This window comes from Pieris brassicae, chromosome 10 (genome assembly GCF_905147105.1).
Source record: "Pieris brassicae chromosome 10, ilPieBrab1.1, whole genome shotgun sequence".
Taxonomy (NCBI): Eukaryota; Metazoa; Arthropoda; class Insecta; order Lepidoptera; family Pieridae; genus Pieris; species Pieris brassicae.
In genome coordinates this window covers 17,184,716-17,201,587 of record NC_059674.1, presented here as the reverse complement: position 1 = coordinate 17,201,587, position 16,872 = coordinate 17,184,716, and the positions used below count along the sequence as shown (strand labels likewise).

Here is a 16,872-nt window from a genome sequence, read left to right as displayed (position 1 = left end):
TTCGTGTTTTCTAAACTATCACAATTAATTGTTTTTCTTAATCATTCTAAAGTTCCCGTTTAAACAAAATTACAAGGAGTTTAATATAATAACGTAACGTAAAAACAGTGGAAAACAGCCGTCATTAACAGAGTGTGCTGAGATATGCGGCCGCGGCGTGAGGCAAAGATTAGTCTTCATTAACATGAAAGCTCATATATCAACGCAAATCTGAGCTTATCTCGTAAACTTTGAAAAGCAAATAATGTCTGCTTCGTTGCTTTATACGGCTTTTTACTGACACATCCTACTTTAAAACTTGAACAGTATTGTGATTATGAAAAACACTTTTTGAACGGATTAAAGCTATGTATTATTCTAAAAAATAACCACCGTGGTCACCGTGACCACGCACGCTGAAAAGCACGCGAAACGTCGGATTTTTTTTAAATTTAGAATTATGTAAATAATTATAAGTTTTACTAATAATACATAGCTTTAATCCGTTCAAAAAGTGTTTTTCTTAATGTGTAAAAGCTATTTTCACAAAAGACAACAGTATTGCGATGTTGTAAATTTTTATATACAAGTTATAATATAATCAAAAATCTTTAACACAGTTTGTATGGTTTCTTCTACTTACAAATCCAATACGAACCATTAGGAGTACCTTCTTCTTCAGTATCGCTTCTGATTTCTGGTGGTCGTGTTATTGATGCCGCACAACTTCCTTCACTCTCCTCTGTTTTCAGCAAGCCTCTGCGCCTGGTTGATGGTGAGCAATGTAAGGCCTTTACTTTATCGGTCCAGCGAGTTGTGGATTTTCTAACCTTTCTTCTCGTGTTATATGTCCAAATTAGTATGGACACGTTTGATTTTTTAGCTTACCTTCGGAATCCTTAGCAACCACCTTCAACACCACATTTCCAGAAAATCTATTTTTCTCCTTTCCGGGAATCAGGAAGGAAATCGGAAATAGTAGAGTTTTTTATTGTTATTAGAAATGTAATGCTTCCATATTTTGATCATTTCTATTTAAGTAGGCATTTATTAAGTTACCGGTTTTGGGTCTGAGACCTCACTATGTCTATATAAGGATTTGCTACTTTTACTGAAGAATGAGTTTTGTTTGTGGGTAAATTGTTTATTAATTTACATTAATTACGTAAAACAAATCGCACAATCAGCCACATTAAAATACAAATGTAAATATCATTTATAATCATAATGTCATAGAAAATAATTTTACTATTTAGATAAATCACGTTTTTTAACATTTACCAACATTTTATCTTTTCTATTTATTGCAATAGTATAAATATGGTACGCAGTGATCCCGCAATAAATCAGAGGGTCGCGCGTTTGATCCCGGCGGGTGACATCCCGTCGCGAATTGGACCTCGTCCAACGCTCCCTGATATATGGTCACCGGTTATTTCATTAAAAGTCCGGCAAATTGGAAATGTGTGGTGAATTAGTTACCTCCCTGATATACAGCGTGACCACAAATTACTTGGTGCATCGCTCAAATGCATTTCGATTTGCTGATTTTCTGTGATGGAAAATTATATATAATTTTATTTTTGTTTCAGGTAAGTTACGTGATGCTTCAATCTACAACTTGGTATGACAAAAAATATATATTTTACATACAAACGCAAATTAAAAAAAAACCTTTTCGAATTAAACAGTTTTGATTCCAAGCTACTGTTTTATTTTTTAAGACAGTGTTGTATGTACACAATGTTTCTAGAAACATAGCCGTGGGTTTTATTAATAATTTATATTTAAAGATTATAAAATTCTTACTGTAGTGTTTTATACAAGTCTTAAACGGCTTGTTATATACTCTGGTATAGATATCTATATGATGGTTTGTTCTTCTAAAGTGGCATCATATTAGTAACTATTAAAAACTACAGTCGAAACCATTTAGAACAACATACCGGTTATACACATACAACATATTGACCGAAATCAAAGTCCCGGCTGAATTCTATTGTATTAGGTAATTACTAACAATGTCATCGACTGTTAGGACTATCGGTTTTTACGACAAAATATGAGTAGCTCCTTCGATGTCGACATAACAGATTTAAACTATATTACTACGAGAAGTAAATATTTATTTTATATTTCTGCTAAATCATTTAGTAGAAATGCCTCACACTATCCGTATTTCAATGAAGCATTCGAAGTTATAGCCATTTTATTGAGAGGCATAAATTGCTCTAAACGCGCAACACCTGAGGGCAATAATCCCGGGTTAAACCCGCGTCCCAAAATCCGAGCCCCGAACGTCCCGAACTCCAGTAGTGACAGCTGTGTAACAGCGCTTTATCGCTCTGAATGATCGGACGTGATTTGTCTGGCTGTCCCTTAAGACGTTGTATAGATCTTGTTATAACGTAGACTATAAAAATAAATAGAAAAATGAGTAAATAAACTAATGTTTTATTATTTCGAAGTGATGTATTTCAAAAATTTACGCGTCCATAAAATTATTCAATCACCTTTCCAAAAGTTATAGATAACTGCCGTGTAATGGTTTGAAGGAGAATTCACTTTTCAAGTCAATTTATGTATTAGACCAGAAGTTTTGACAACAGTAGTCACTGCTCTTATTCTTATGACATTATGAATACTAATATGACATTTGCATGCCTATTTTTATAAATTGTGCGGATTTTAAATAATTAATCAATCTGAATGTACCACATTCCGTGGGACTCCAAACTTTATATTACAAAGTTACATAATGTTTCTTACAAATGTCTATAAATAGTCACTGCTCTTATTCTTATGACATTATGAATACTAATATGACATTTGCATGCCTATTTTTATAAATTGTGCGGATTTTAAATAATTAATCAATCTGAATGTACCACATACCGTGGGACTCCAAACTTTCTATTACAAAGTTACATAATGTTTCTTACAAATGTCTATAAATAGTCACTGCTCTTATTCTTATGACATTATGAATACTAATATGACATTTGCATGCCTATTTTTATAAATTGTGCGGATTTTAAATAATTAATCAATCTGAATGTACCACATTCCGTGGGACTCCAAACATTCTATTACAAAGTTACATAATGTTTCTTACAAATGTCTATAAATAGTCACTGCTCTTATTCTTATGACATTATGAATACTAATATGACATTTGCATGCCTATTTTTATAAATTATGCGGATTTTAAATAATTAATCAATCTGAATGTACCACATTCCGTGGGACTCCAAACATTCTATTACAAAGTTACATAATATTTCTTACAAATGTCTACAAATGAGGTTGATATAGAGAAGTATATATTTGTGGCATTAAGCTGGAATCACTGTATTCAAGATATATACTTCTTATCTCGTTATTATTTTTATATATTTATTTATTTTATATACATAGTTGTAACTCAATAGGTAATGTATACATATCTACATTATCTTACCATTACATAGAAAACCGCCTAAGAACCCTTTAATAAATAAAATCAAGAGATGTCTTTGGACTTTATATCTCCAATTGTCTTAAGGCGCGGCTTATCAGTGCTGGCCCGATCTTATCCGGGATTCGCCCGGGTTCACGACTAATGACCAGCTCGGACCAGTCACTCGAATTTACTAAATGTAAAGCCCATTGTATAAGTTGTTTCTGTGTTTGCATTGTAAGCAAAATGTTTTTAATTCATGATTACGCAAAAACGAACTTATCTATTTCTCGTATTTCTGTTATAAAATGAACCCGAAGCAGCCGATCAATTTTTTTGAATGTCACCTAATTTATAACCACTAGGTTATAATTACTTTGACACACTATGTCTTGTCTTGTCTTGTCTTGCTGTACTTTGTCACATAGTTGTGAAGATATATTTCGTATTCTTTGAAGGCCGGCAATGCACTTGCGAAACTTGAGGCAGTGCGCGTTTGCGAGGACTTTTTGTCCGTTATTCCATAATAAAAATAAATTTAATAAATAAATCATTAGCGCTATAAACTTTTTAGGTCTGGCCCTCAGATTTCTGTATCCGTTCTTTGATCATTTGTCAATATGCATGCCTGACAGACGCTGTCGATGTATTCCTTCACTGTTTGAGCGAGTGTTAAATGCGCAGATAGACAGAAATTCCATGCATTGGTATACAGCCGGGGCATGAACCTACGATCTCAGGGATGAGAGTCGCACGCAGAAGCCTCTAGGCCAACACAGCTTATATAAGTAAATTAAGGAATCTTTAATACTGAAAGCCGTAAAAGATACGTTTGTCTTAATATCGCAGATGCAAATAATAGCCGCTCGTTTATAGATAATATTTCATTTCAAAGTGCCCGGTTGCGGGAGTCTGGACGGATCGTCGATCTGTGGCAGTTTGGCGGAACTCCAAACCGTCTGGTTAATGTACATTTTATAGTACATTATTGCTGTATTAATGTTTATCCATTTTATATTGACTGTATCGGCACATTTAACTACGTTAGTTAATATATATTCCGACGTGAAGAATGTTTTATGTTTGATAATATTGAAGAATTCTTTCTTTTAGCGTCAAAATTTGTAAAGAAATAGGTACTAAATAAAAGGTAGCAACTTATAAGTATACAATATTTAATATGTTTCGTAACCAAAAACTTGTATCTATAAGTTTTCAGACAAAATCTACACTCTTCCTAACCCAGAAAACGTTTTACTATATTAAGATTATAACCGTACCAATATCGCTATCAAAAAATGGAGATTGGTGATAGAACAGAAAGTGTACGTCAAATCATAAAATAAAGTTGTCCCAAAAAAATACGAATAATTGTTAGACCTACCCAATATACAGGAACAATTTAAAGTAATCGGTGAAGGTTGTTTAGTGCAGTTAGGCTTCAAACACACGTGTTATATATGTATAAAGAGTTATGTTATACTGTGATTTAATTGATATTTAGGCTTTTATTGTGTAGTACAATTTAAAAAAAATGCTGTAAGACAGTGTGAACTGATAAAAATTTACGTTTAAGGCACGACCGTTCCCTAAGAATCCCTTCCTTCACCATACAAGCGAATGTTAAATACAAAGAAAGAATAGTCCAAGCCGTGATTCGAACAAATGTTCTCAGGTAAGAGCCGCACTCCAATACTGCTATTATATTACTGATTAAAGGCTTTTTAAAACGATAAACGTATTATTTAGCTATTATATAAAACTAATTCTATTTGATAAATGCAATTTTTGCAAAACATAAAGAAAAACTTAGCAAGTTCCAAAGTCAACGCAGCAAGTGCGGTCAGGAAATTCTATAACCTCTGCAGGGTTGATAACAGTTGATTTATGATCTACGCTCACGTTATTATTGGCTACCCTACTGACTAGTAAATATATTGCCGGGCACAGCCCTACGTTAATCATTTTTCTAATAAATTAATAATAGGGTTGTACAAAATACTAACTCTATACCAGATAAATGCGGAGTATGCCGAAATTGTAATTGTTTCGCACAGCCACATGAGGCTGATCTATGACAGAACTATTCTGTTCCAATTGACTTTTAATAATATATTATAAAGCTTTGGCAAATGTTACCTTAATAATTTTGTTTGATTTATATTTATGGAAAGTCTAGCGCCCTCTAGTACGAGTTAAGGTAGTATATGTAGTACTGTATCTTGGAAGTCGATTGTAACCTGATGAAGGTTTATCAAAGTAATACTAGAGGGCGCTGATACAACAATAATATTGCTAATATGGGGTCTATTTGTAAGACTTATTCATATCAAATTAAGATATAAAATTAAATTAAAATCCCTTCCCTGGCCCTGTGACCATTTCCGTTTATTTTTATTGATTATTTTTATTACGGTATGTGATCTAACTGCAGCCAATAAACAGATCTTATAAATAGTAATCGTTTATGAAAGAGGATAAAAATACAAGTCCATGTTTGGTATAAAATATTGTTAATGTCATTTCAATTCCCAATATCCCATCTCGATAAAACAACCAAGATTTAAAAATGAAATTCCCTAGAGAATTCGAAATAGCTAAACTACAAATAGGTTGAAACTAACCATAAAGTAACGGTCAGTTCAATTTCCTGAATGGCTCTTATCTCGTCCGTAATATCTTAGTGGCTTTTAGGCTCGCTCGGGTTTATTTTATGGGGATTTTAAGGAAATGTAATAAGACAAAGATAATTATGGTACATGTTAACCTATGTTACTTATAGCTATGGGATATGTGCGACGCCGAAGGACAAGATTGTTTGCGATACCAAACAGTGCAACGCACAGATCCCGGTTATCAAAAACGTTGACTAAGACACTACCAATAAAATTTATATGTTCGCAGAGTGTATTCACAGTAACGATATTGTGTATATTATATGTTTAATTATATTATATTTTTTCTCGACATTATAGTATGGGCATAGTCTGTAAGGACAATGTATTTCTGTAATAAATAAATTAGTACATATGAGCACGCGATAGATATATATTATATCCCAATTCAGATTTTTTATTGCAGTCCATTTGCATTTTCATATTGGAGTCACAGTCGGCACTAAGGCTCGTTTCTAAATCTTTGTCTAGTGAATTCTAGCATATTTATTTTAGGTTAGTTTCGGAGGTTATCGTTGCGTGTACATTAACAATATCTTCCGAGAAAGCCGACAAATGCCAATTATATAATATGATTTGTATTTAATCCTTGATTACAACATATCCTTACCAGCGGTGGTCAGTCAACCATGACTTCCACCAACTTTTGGTTTCCACAATCGTTTAGTCTTATGTTTAGTGTCGGTGTGGACTGTGAAAATGTTATTGAGGTTTGTAATACTTTATATGTATCGTTTATTTTGGAAATTTGAGAACGAATAAATTCAAAAAATTCTAAATTATTTCAACATAAAAATCTTACATTATCCCACGATCTCTGATAAATTTATTTCTGTAATATGGAAAATACCTCGACATTGCGGGAGCAGACTGTTTGTTATTTATTTAGGGTCACTATTTAATGTTTACATAATTGTAACTCGGCCGCAATTAAAAAACATTTAGTTAGATTTTAAAAATTGTATGAAAATGAATATGATCAATGAAAGTTTAATAATGATTATTATTTACACTATTATATTTTATCATATTCTTATTTATTGCGTAGATTTGGTTTGTCAATATTAATATAGCTATTACAGTGAATGTTTCTTAGTTTTCCTTTGCTTTGGAATTCAGAGATTAATAATAATAAATACGTTATGACAATTGTTATGGAAATAAAATGGTTGTAGATATTCGTATTTCCTCGTGTTGTGTGTGTCTCTGGCAAAAGGAGATCTCTTCAGCAAGGCCACTAGGACACGAGCTGATGAGAAAGATATAAGGAACAGTGTGTATGACTTCATTATTGTTGGAGGAGGCACTGCTGGCTGTGTTCTCGCCAATAGACTCTCTGCAATACCGGAATGGAAGGTAGTAAAAATATTTGATCTTACCAGTTACTTTAACTGAAAATCAAAAAGTTATTTTTAATGTATTCGTATTAGTTAATTAGTTATTATTATACTGTTAAAAAAGTAGTCACTTATTCTGACAAATCTAGAAAATAAAATAAATACTGTACAAATAGTATAAAGTATAAAAAAAACACTGAACTTTTTATGTGTGTATATTATTTTATATGATTATTTTAAAGATAAAATTATTTATGGACTTTATATTGATACATAATTATTTACTTCGGCAAATATTGTATTAATTTCTATATTTCAGATATTAGTTCTAGAAGCTGGCGAGGACGAAAATATAGACTATGATATACCAGGAGTACCAACCAAAGACTTCAGGCCAATATTATGGAACTATAGAACTGAACGAAACGCCTATTCGTGTTTATCCCGTCCAGGTGGAAGCTGTGAAGTGAAAACTGGAAAAGTGTTGGGAGGGTCCAGTGTGACAAATGATATGAAGTATACAAGAGGTTGTAAGAAAGATTACGACTCGTGGCATACAAATGGAGAAATCGGATCGTTGGAGTGGAAATTTGAAAATTTATTGGAACATTTTAAAACTTCCGAGGATAATGGTTAGTACATAAAGTAATATGTTTTTTTTTCTTAGATTTTTAGTAATAAGAAATGAATTTGGAATCAGTATATAGAACATTTTACCAGTTCTGTTGTTTATTATCAAACATTTAACATATGTACTTTATATTATGTTTATTTAAGTATCATGTACATTGATGTCTTCTAAAATAAGATTAATATAATTTTAAAAATTGCCATTAAATAATATTTATAAAATGTTTCAGGTGACTATGACGTTTTAATGAACTCTCACTATCATGCACGCGGGGGTGAAATGCATGTTCAAAAGTTCAAACACACCGACCGATATATGGAAGTGTTTATGGGTGCATTTGGAGAAATTGGCCTAAGAGCAATGGATATAAACACCAATATTGCAGAAGCTGTTGTTAATAATCAGTTTACCATTTCCAATAATACAAGGCTTAGTACAAACAGCGCCTTTTTGAAACCTGTAAGGCATAGAAAGAATCTGACTATCAAAACTGGCGTAACAGTCACTAAGATTATGATTGACCCACAGGAAAAAATAGTTGAAGGAGTTTGGTATGAAGTGGAGAAGGGAAAAGAACAGCCAGCTTATGCTAAAAGAGAGATAATATTGACTGCTGGAGCTGTAAACAATGTCAGGCTATTACATTTATCTGGCATCGGACCTAAAGATGAATTGGCTAAACATAATATTACAACATTAATTAACCTACCTGTGGGTCTTAATTACCAAGATCAAGTATCTACGGGTGGATTAGCTTTTACATTAGGGGAAGTTGCAAACGTTGGTCAGCCAGAAGTTATTGAAGATTTTAAAACTTGGTTTCAAAACCGAAACGGACCGTTAGCTTCTCGTGGAATAAACCAAATATCGGCTTTCATTCAATTATTTGAAAATAAAGTTGCACCAGATGTAGAGCTGTCTTTGGAAGGCAACTATGTTAGAAGTGACAAATTTATGTTGACGAATATAAGTATACACAATGCAGAAGAAACAAATATGCCATTGGCATACTATAATTTAGTACTTGTAAATCCAGTGCTTTTAAAACCTAAGAGTGTGGGGAAAGTTATTTTAAATAAAAGAAATCCTAAGTATGGTCGGCCTGTTATACAAGCTAATTTACTTAAAGATTCACAAGATCTGGATGCCATAGTAGATAGTATTGATGTCGCACTTCAGCTATTAAATACCAACGAAATGAAGAGGGCAGAGATAAAACTTGCACCTATTGATTTATTTCCATGCGATAGATTACACAATCGTGATCAGTGGAATTGCATTGCACGACATTACACTAAAGCTATGAGCAATCCAATCGGTACTTGTCGAATGGGTTATAATAGTACAAATTCTGTAGTTACATTTAATCTAAGAGTACATGGATTGGAAAGACTGAGAATAATGGATGCTTCAGTTATGCCAACTCATGTTAGAGGAGGAATTTATGCACCGACTGTTATGATTGCTGAGAAAGGAGCAAAATTAATATTAAAGGACTGGAAAGAAAATAATGGTAATTCAAACTACTATAGCGGACGGTGACTACAAAAACAATAATTATGACTCATATTAAGTTTTGTAAATAAAATACCTAGTTTAATACCAAACACTTTTTATTAAATCACTAGCCTTTTCCGCTATCATTATTACTGGTGCTGATGTTGATCCTCTAGTTATTTTAGGAATTATTGATGCATCAACTACTCTGAAATTTGTTGTACCATATACTCGTAAACTGTTATCTACAACTGACTCAGGGTCTTTGGGAGGACCCATTTTACATGTTCCTGCGAAATTTTGAAGGGGCATTGAAAATTGTCTTATGATACAGGACCAAAATTCTTCAGAAACTCTTTCGTGATTCCTACATTCATTGTTTAAAATTGGTTTTGGGTCAAACTCGTATTCAGCTGTTTTAAATACATCTGTATCAAACAGTTTAACTATTTCTTGTATGCCTTCTAATAACTTCTTTGCATCGGAAGGATCCTTAAGAAAATTGGGGTATATTAAAGGTGTACCAAAGACGGGGTCTGTCGCATTTAGTATTACTTGACCTTTGCTTTTAGGTGTTAACAGAGAAATGCACATATCCATTTTATTATAATACATGTTTGAATCGTGACCTCTGAACCGAAACTCAATATCTGGTGTTCCCAATATCTCTGATATACTCGACTCCATAAAAGCTACAACCTGGTAGTTTGCCGACAGCGGTCCAAGGCCTTTTGTGTAATAAGTTGTAATGTCTTTTAATTTTTCTGTAAATTTTGTGGTTGTCGCAGTCCTACTCAGTTTAATAATTGGTAAACATACTGCTAAATGGTCTTGAAAGTTGGCACCAACTGGTAAATCATACAACACCGGTATGTTTAAATATTCTAAGTAGTCTCTCGGACCTATTCCAGATTGCATAAGCAACTTAGGTGAGTTGATAGCACCGGCACTTAAAATTACTTCTTTAGACGCCTTTATCTTAAATTTCGTACCATTTCTAATATATTCAATACCAACAGCTCTTAAACTATCTCTGTAATCTTCAAAAATTATTTTAGTGACTAATGCTTCTGTCAAAATTACTATGTTACTTCTAAGCTTTCGTATAGGTTCTATAAAGGCTGTATACGTGCTTACTCTTTCGCCAAAATAAGACATAGTCTGTATCCTCATAAACCCAATTTGTGTCCTTCCATTGATATCTGTATAGTTATACCCCATCTCATTAAACGCGCTTAGTAAAACGTCTACATTATCGTCCACATAAGGATAACGTCCTACATCTAAAGGACCTTGAGTCGAGTGGAAGAATTTGTTTTTCGATATGTCTTTGTCGTAATTCCCCTCAGAGTATTTAAAGTAAGGCAGTACTTGCGCAAAGCTCCACCCTTCATTGCCATTAAGTGCCCACTCATCGTAATCTGCAGGGCTGCCCCTTATGTAGGCCATTTCGTTAATTGACGATGTTCCGCCAAGTACCTTGCCTTGTATTATTTCGCAGCCTTTTTCCATACGGTTCTGACAAAATCTTAAATACAATAACTGGTTTAAGATGATATAATAATATTATGTATTAGAAATATATTAATTTAACACCTACCCCTTTTTGGGTCTCATTGCGTATTGCCAGTCAAGTGATGAACCCTGAAATTCACTTGTGAGTGCAGGAATCAGTGTCATTTTAGGTTCTTCAACTCCGGCTTCTATAAGCAGTGTCTATGATGAAACAGAAGTTTGTCATAAAACTGATATTAAATTTGGGTTAAATAATAACATATTTTTGTTGACTTACATTATACTTTACATACCTTCCACTTCCTGTTTTCGGAGAGTCGGCTGGCAAGTACACAACCAGCTGTGCCACCACCAATCACTATAAAATCAAACTCGTCATCATCGATGTCGGAATTCTCGTTTCGCTCCTCGTTTTCTACATATTTATACCGATGTTTTGGTAAAACTTTTAATTTCTGTTGAGAACCTGTGAGTTCCTCTTTATTGTTCCCAAAATAATCTATTTCAGGCCCTAAATGCCCGTATAGCGTATGAACCAAAGCTATAAGAAGTATAGCAGTGGGTGCACATTCAATTCTTCCGTCACATATTTTACAAAGTTCTTCAGTTATGTTACCAGCTGATGTCATTGCATTTTATTCAGAATATTCTTCAATCACTTACTCAATAAATACTTGCGTTTCTCCTATTATATTTTCATTCTCCACATATATAAAAACATTGATCGCTATTGAGCGCTTTCTTCTCATATAATATAAAAATTTAGGCAACCACTAAGCCAATGGAATCTTCTTTTACATATCTTAACGGTTAATTAAAACATTAGTCTGGCTTAACCACATTAACTGTTCTGTTTTAATATGTAGGAATTTAGCATTAATTCAATAAGCCAACTACAAAAACAATCGCGACGTTCACAGAGACAAAACGCAATGAACGATTGTGCTATTGGTATGCTTTCGTTTGTAAACAACAACAATGTTGATGCATTGTAAATGTTCCAAGAGTTTTTATAGTTTAAATTCCAATGAAACATTTATTCTTTGAGAATTCAACATTTTCCAATGTGGTATTAAGAAAACAATTGAATAATTACGCATGATATTCTCTCACCCCCCAGTGCATTGTCTTATGTAAGCTTTATCACAAATAAATAATAGTATATATATTATAATAAATAATAATATTATAGTTTCCTTATTTTTATAGATAGATCTTATGTCTTATGTATCTCGTAATGAAATTTTATTCATTAAAATAAAATAGTGCGGGGTGACTTAATTATTTAATATTTTCGGAACCGGTGGTGCAATTAAAAAAGTTGCCAAATTCATTCCAGTGTTTTACAATATGCCTTAATTGCTTATAAGACTTCCTTACGACGTCAACCAAACTATAGAACTACAGAATAATATAACTATTAATCATAAATATGTCCGGTTATATGTAGTCGACAGTTATTTCAATTTAAATTACACTTAAATCTATAATGTATGATTACTGTGGAATAATGGATTTTTTTTTGACACAATAAATTCGTGAGACATAAACGCGGCTAAACATAAATTTAAAAATGCTTAGAGACAGGATGCGGTAGCCCATTCGTGACAAAAATCATGAGAAACTTAAATTATAATATGAGAGCACAAGTAATTTTGAAGCAATTTACTACGCGACCAATATTGCTTAATAATAAGAGCGAAATTAAAAACATTGAGATACATAGGTAACTAGCTGACCCGGCAAATGTGTTTTTCACAGGTATATTATTTCCAGGAAACATTTTTTTACTTGAATAAAAAATAGGGGTTGATCGTAGAGGGCTGACAATTAAGGTTTGTATGTATTTTTGTATGCTGTAAAACAAAAAAAAAATTTTTTTGGGGCGGACACTTAGGGGTTGAAAAGATAGATCAGACTAAGACTGACTGAATATGCATAAAAAAATCATAAACACCGGTCGACCCGTTTCGGAGGAGTATGGGAACGAACATTGTGATGCGAGAATTGTATATATATAGATAAATCATATTAATTAATAATATTTATTATAATAAATAATATTTCTGTGTAGTGGCAGAAAGTGGAACTAAATTTCATTCCATGTCATTTGCCTAGCTGTTTGATCAACTGGCTGATTATCTTTCAGGCCGCTAGTTAAATAGCGCTGTTAAATAAATAATAAATAATAAAATAAATTAAAAAAATAAATAATAGTTAAGAGGCTAGGCTGTAAATTGAATGGCTTTTTAGCTGATATATATATATATAAATTAAATATTAGAGGATAACCACGATAACATGTCACAATTTTATTGATAGCATAGATACATAGACCTTGCATCTTTTTTTAAATTAAAATAATAAACTCTAGAGATAACCAACATACTTTATATAATTAAAGTAGATAATTCTATAATTAATAATTTTATAATAACCTTGTCTTTGTACATATGTTATTCAAATAAAACTCCTTCCAGTTAATTGCGATAGTACTATCCAAATTCTATATATTGTCATGACATTTGTAATAACAATTTTGTTGCTTATACAACAATATGGTCGTCCATTTGACTCATTAAAATAATTGAGGAATTAGCCCCGGGCGGGCCGCAGCACGCCAAGTCATTAAAACGGCAATAAGTATAAAGCGGGCTATAATTGTTACTGCACAACGATTCTAGACAATGAAAACGATCATATTACATGGTTATGAAATAAATGAAACGCTCTCAGACCAAATAAAAAGCAATAAATGAAAATATCCCCTAACCCTTCCCATTAACTGTATTTAGAACAGCGCCATCTAGGACAAATTGATGTAACTCGAATTTATATTATTAGTTCAGCTATCGGCCGCTGGCAGACTGCGGTGATGTCGTAAAATGTTATTGCCAGGCTTTGAATGTGCACATTTTGTGGATTCGTATTGAATTCGAATTATTGTAGCGGTTGGGCAATTCCAATGTTAAATTTCATGAGCCCTCCTTAATTGAAAGTTATGCATAATTTGAGATCCAACGCGTTCATGGCGTACTTCAAACGGTTCGTATTATATGATACTTTACTAAACATATTAAAATATAATAAGTCGTGGAAAAATTTAAAGAATATTTAATTAAATAACCATAGCAAAGGATATTTTTATCAATTTTAAGAAAGAAAAAATAACGCCTGTTATTTTTTTAAGGCAAATGAGTTAATTTAAAAATTGCAGTTATATTTGAATTTTCATTAACATCACAGTTTTTAACCGAATATAAATAAAAAGGGAATTATAATTAATTGGTAAAATTAAAGTATGTAATCAGGGGTACATTTTTACATTAAATATCTAATATCAATAATCAATGAAGACTAAAACCCAGTGGCGTTCAAACCTTTAGATCTGTGCCTCAAATTTCTATACAATTGTTTATTTCTCGTTGGCAGATAGGTGATCAGCCTTCTGTGCTGGATACACTCCGTCGCCTTAAATTTGGGTCTAAGTCGTGCCGGATTCCACAAGGAGATTTCCATTCAGTGAGCGTTAAACGCTTAAATCTGAATGTCCATTGGTTCGAACTTACGACGCGGTGTCCCATGTGGTTTTGACAGTATGTGACTCCCATTATGAAGTACATACCTGGCTGCCCGAGAAATGGACCTTATAAACGAAGTCATGCTATTTACTAGCAGATAATTATGACCCTCGCCATTGTACGTACCATTCTTAATAGTTCCAGTACGAAAATTCTTTGTTGTATGAAGACATGACAAATTTTATTCTTGATTTTTTTAATCACATTTTTTGAAGGAAACGCAGAAAAGTTCGAAGGTTAAGATAGGTTCATCAAAAAAAATCATTAAAATTACCTATTTATGACAATTACATGTACATACAATATTGCGATACCGTTTTCAGTACGATTTGTCTTTAGCCTCAAAATAAGCTTCAGTCGATTACATCTTCAGTAGCGCAAAATTTATCTCCAGCGAGCTTTCTCGTGAGGTCTGAGAATGAAAAATAATAAGTCGCATATGTATGCATAAATCGAATATGTGGAGTTAAAACGTGGTAATGGAAAATGAAAAACGCTATTGTATATTATATAATAAGAGAATTCAATTACAATTCATATCAGTGATTTGTTTATAAACAACTTGAATTGTAAAATAAGCGAAGTAATTTAAAATAAGCGATATTAGTGATTTGGACGCGGAAATGTAATAGATAATGCGAGATGCGCGGGAGTTCGGGAGTCGAAATTAAATTTATTCCCAGACAACATTAAGACCTAAAGGCGCTTTCACATTACTTTTTATCATATCTTAAAAAACGACATGTTGGAGAAATATAATAAAATTAGATTTATGTCAAAAACAGCATATAACGTCTGCCTAATCTTTATATATATAAATATTGTATGTGTGGCTAAGTTGATTTCAATCAAATTTCGTGTGCTCAGGTGGATTCGAGAATGGTTTTGAATTACAATTAGATGTTTTTTTTAAATGTGTACGACGTCTGCCGAGTCCGCTGATATTGTCACAATGTCTTATGGCTATGAACTAATTCAAAGATACCAGACTGATTAGATCATTCAGAGATGAGACAGCGCTTAGTATGACTTCCACATGTTTAAAACAGGAACATCATCTTCTTACCCATTTAACAGTAAAATCATGCCTAAAACGATTTTATATATAAAGTAATATAATGTCTGATTTCACTGTAAATAAATAGTTTACGCGTTTTAATGGTTCAAAAACCTTTCAAGTGTGAAAACAGTTTTACCTGTGAATCAGGTAGGTAATGACGGCCGTTGATAATTCGTGATAGATGATCCCCGTTGACACGATACCCAGGGTCTAGCGGTACCAAGCAGTCGCACTAAGGTATTATAAGGTACATGTAAAGTTTTTAATGGAATAGAAGGAAAATGAACAGAGTCACTTTGGACAAATTGATACCCGACGCCCATAGACACCTGCGACGGGGGCTAGCGAGTATGTTGCCGACCTATCAATGCTCTTTTCTTGAAGCCTAACTCGTATGGGAATTACCGCTAATGAAAGCTAGTTCCACAAAGAGGTGTGCGCGGCAGAAAGTATGGGATAGTTTATGACATCGAAACGTACTAGTAAATTAGCAAGGATGTTAAACAATCCTATGCATGCGGCATAGACCTGTCAGATTTCATAAATTGTTAACGTTGATAAACCTAAAATAAACACTCTGGAGATTTATAAGTAAGCCATTGATATAAAGTAATCAAAAAATATGTTACTATATAATTGTTATTTCGGCCATAAAATGCGCAGAGGCGTTCACCAACCAGTGGACCGATCAAGTGAAAGAGTCAACGTGCTCAAAACTGTACACTGTCATAAGAGGCTGTACAGAACCCGATGGAAAAAGATTATCAGCCTTAGATGCTTCTTTGCTGACCACGAGGCTTAGACATGAGCTGCCGATTAAAGTGAGAGATAATAAAAAGGGGACAAATTATTGTAAGTTTGAAATTAATTCAAAAACTTTCACTATTAGAATGCTACTAACAAAATAATACTATACAATAATAAACTTCAGCCGTGTGAAGTCGGTACTCTCATAAAATTTCTTCAGCTAGTTGTGCTTCAAATCATAAGATAGAAACGGAATAAACTAAAATTGTTTTTAGGCTCCTGTATGATCTAACGTGGGCATAATTTTATTTCTCCGGTCCTGTATGTTCCTTTGGTAATATGGAACGCATTTCTTTAGCCTATTATCAAACACAGTGTGTTTCGTAAGACTCAGTCACGGTTTTCTGGTTC

General features: G+C 33.1%; 2 protein-coding genes across 2 annotated transcripts in view; one reads left to right on the top strand and one right to left on the bottom strand.

Moving 5' to 3' along the window:
- LOC123715276 (protein prickle-like) overlaps positions 1-16,872 on the top strand; it is a 242,133-nt gene that overhangs the window by 78,622 nt on the left and 146,639 nt on the right. The window lies entirely within an intron of this gene.
- On the bottom strand, positions 9,658-11,794 carry LOC123715278 (glucose dehydrogenase [FAD, quinone]-like). The gene is made up of 3 exons (XM_045670231.1): positions 11,367-11,794; positions 11,159-11,274; positions 9,658-11,086 (listed from the first exon to the last, which is right to left on the bottom strand). Exons 1-3 carry the CDS (start codon positions 11,700-11,702, stop codon positions 9,658-9,660), a joined length of 1,881 nt encoding a protein of 626 aa, XP_045526187.1. The 5' UTR covers positions 11,703-11,794.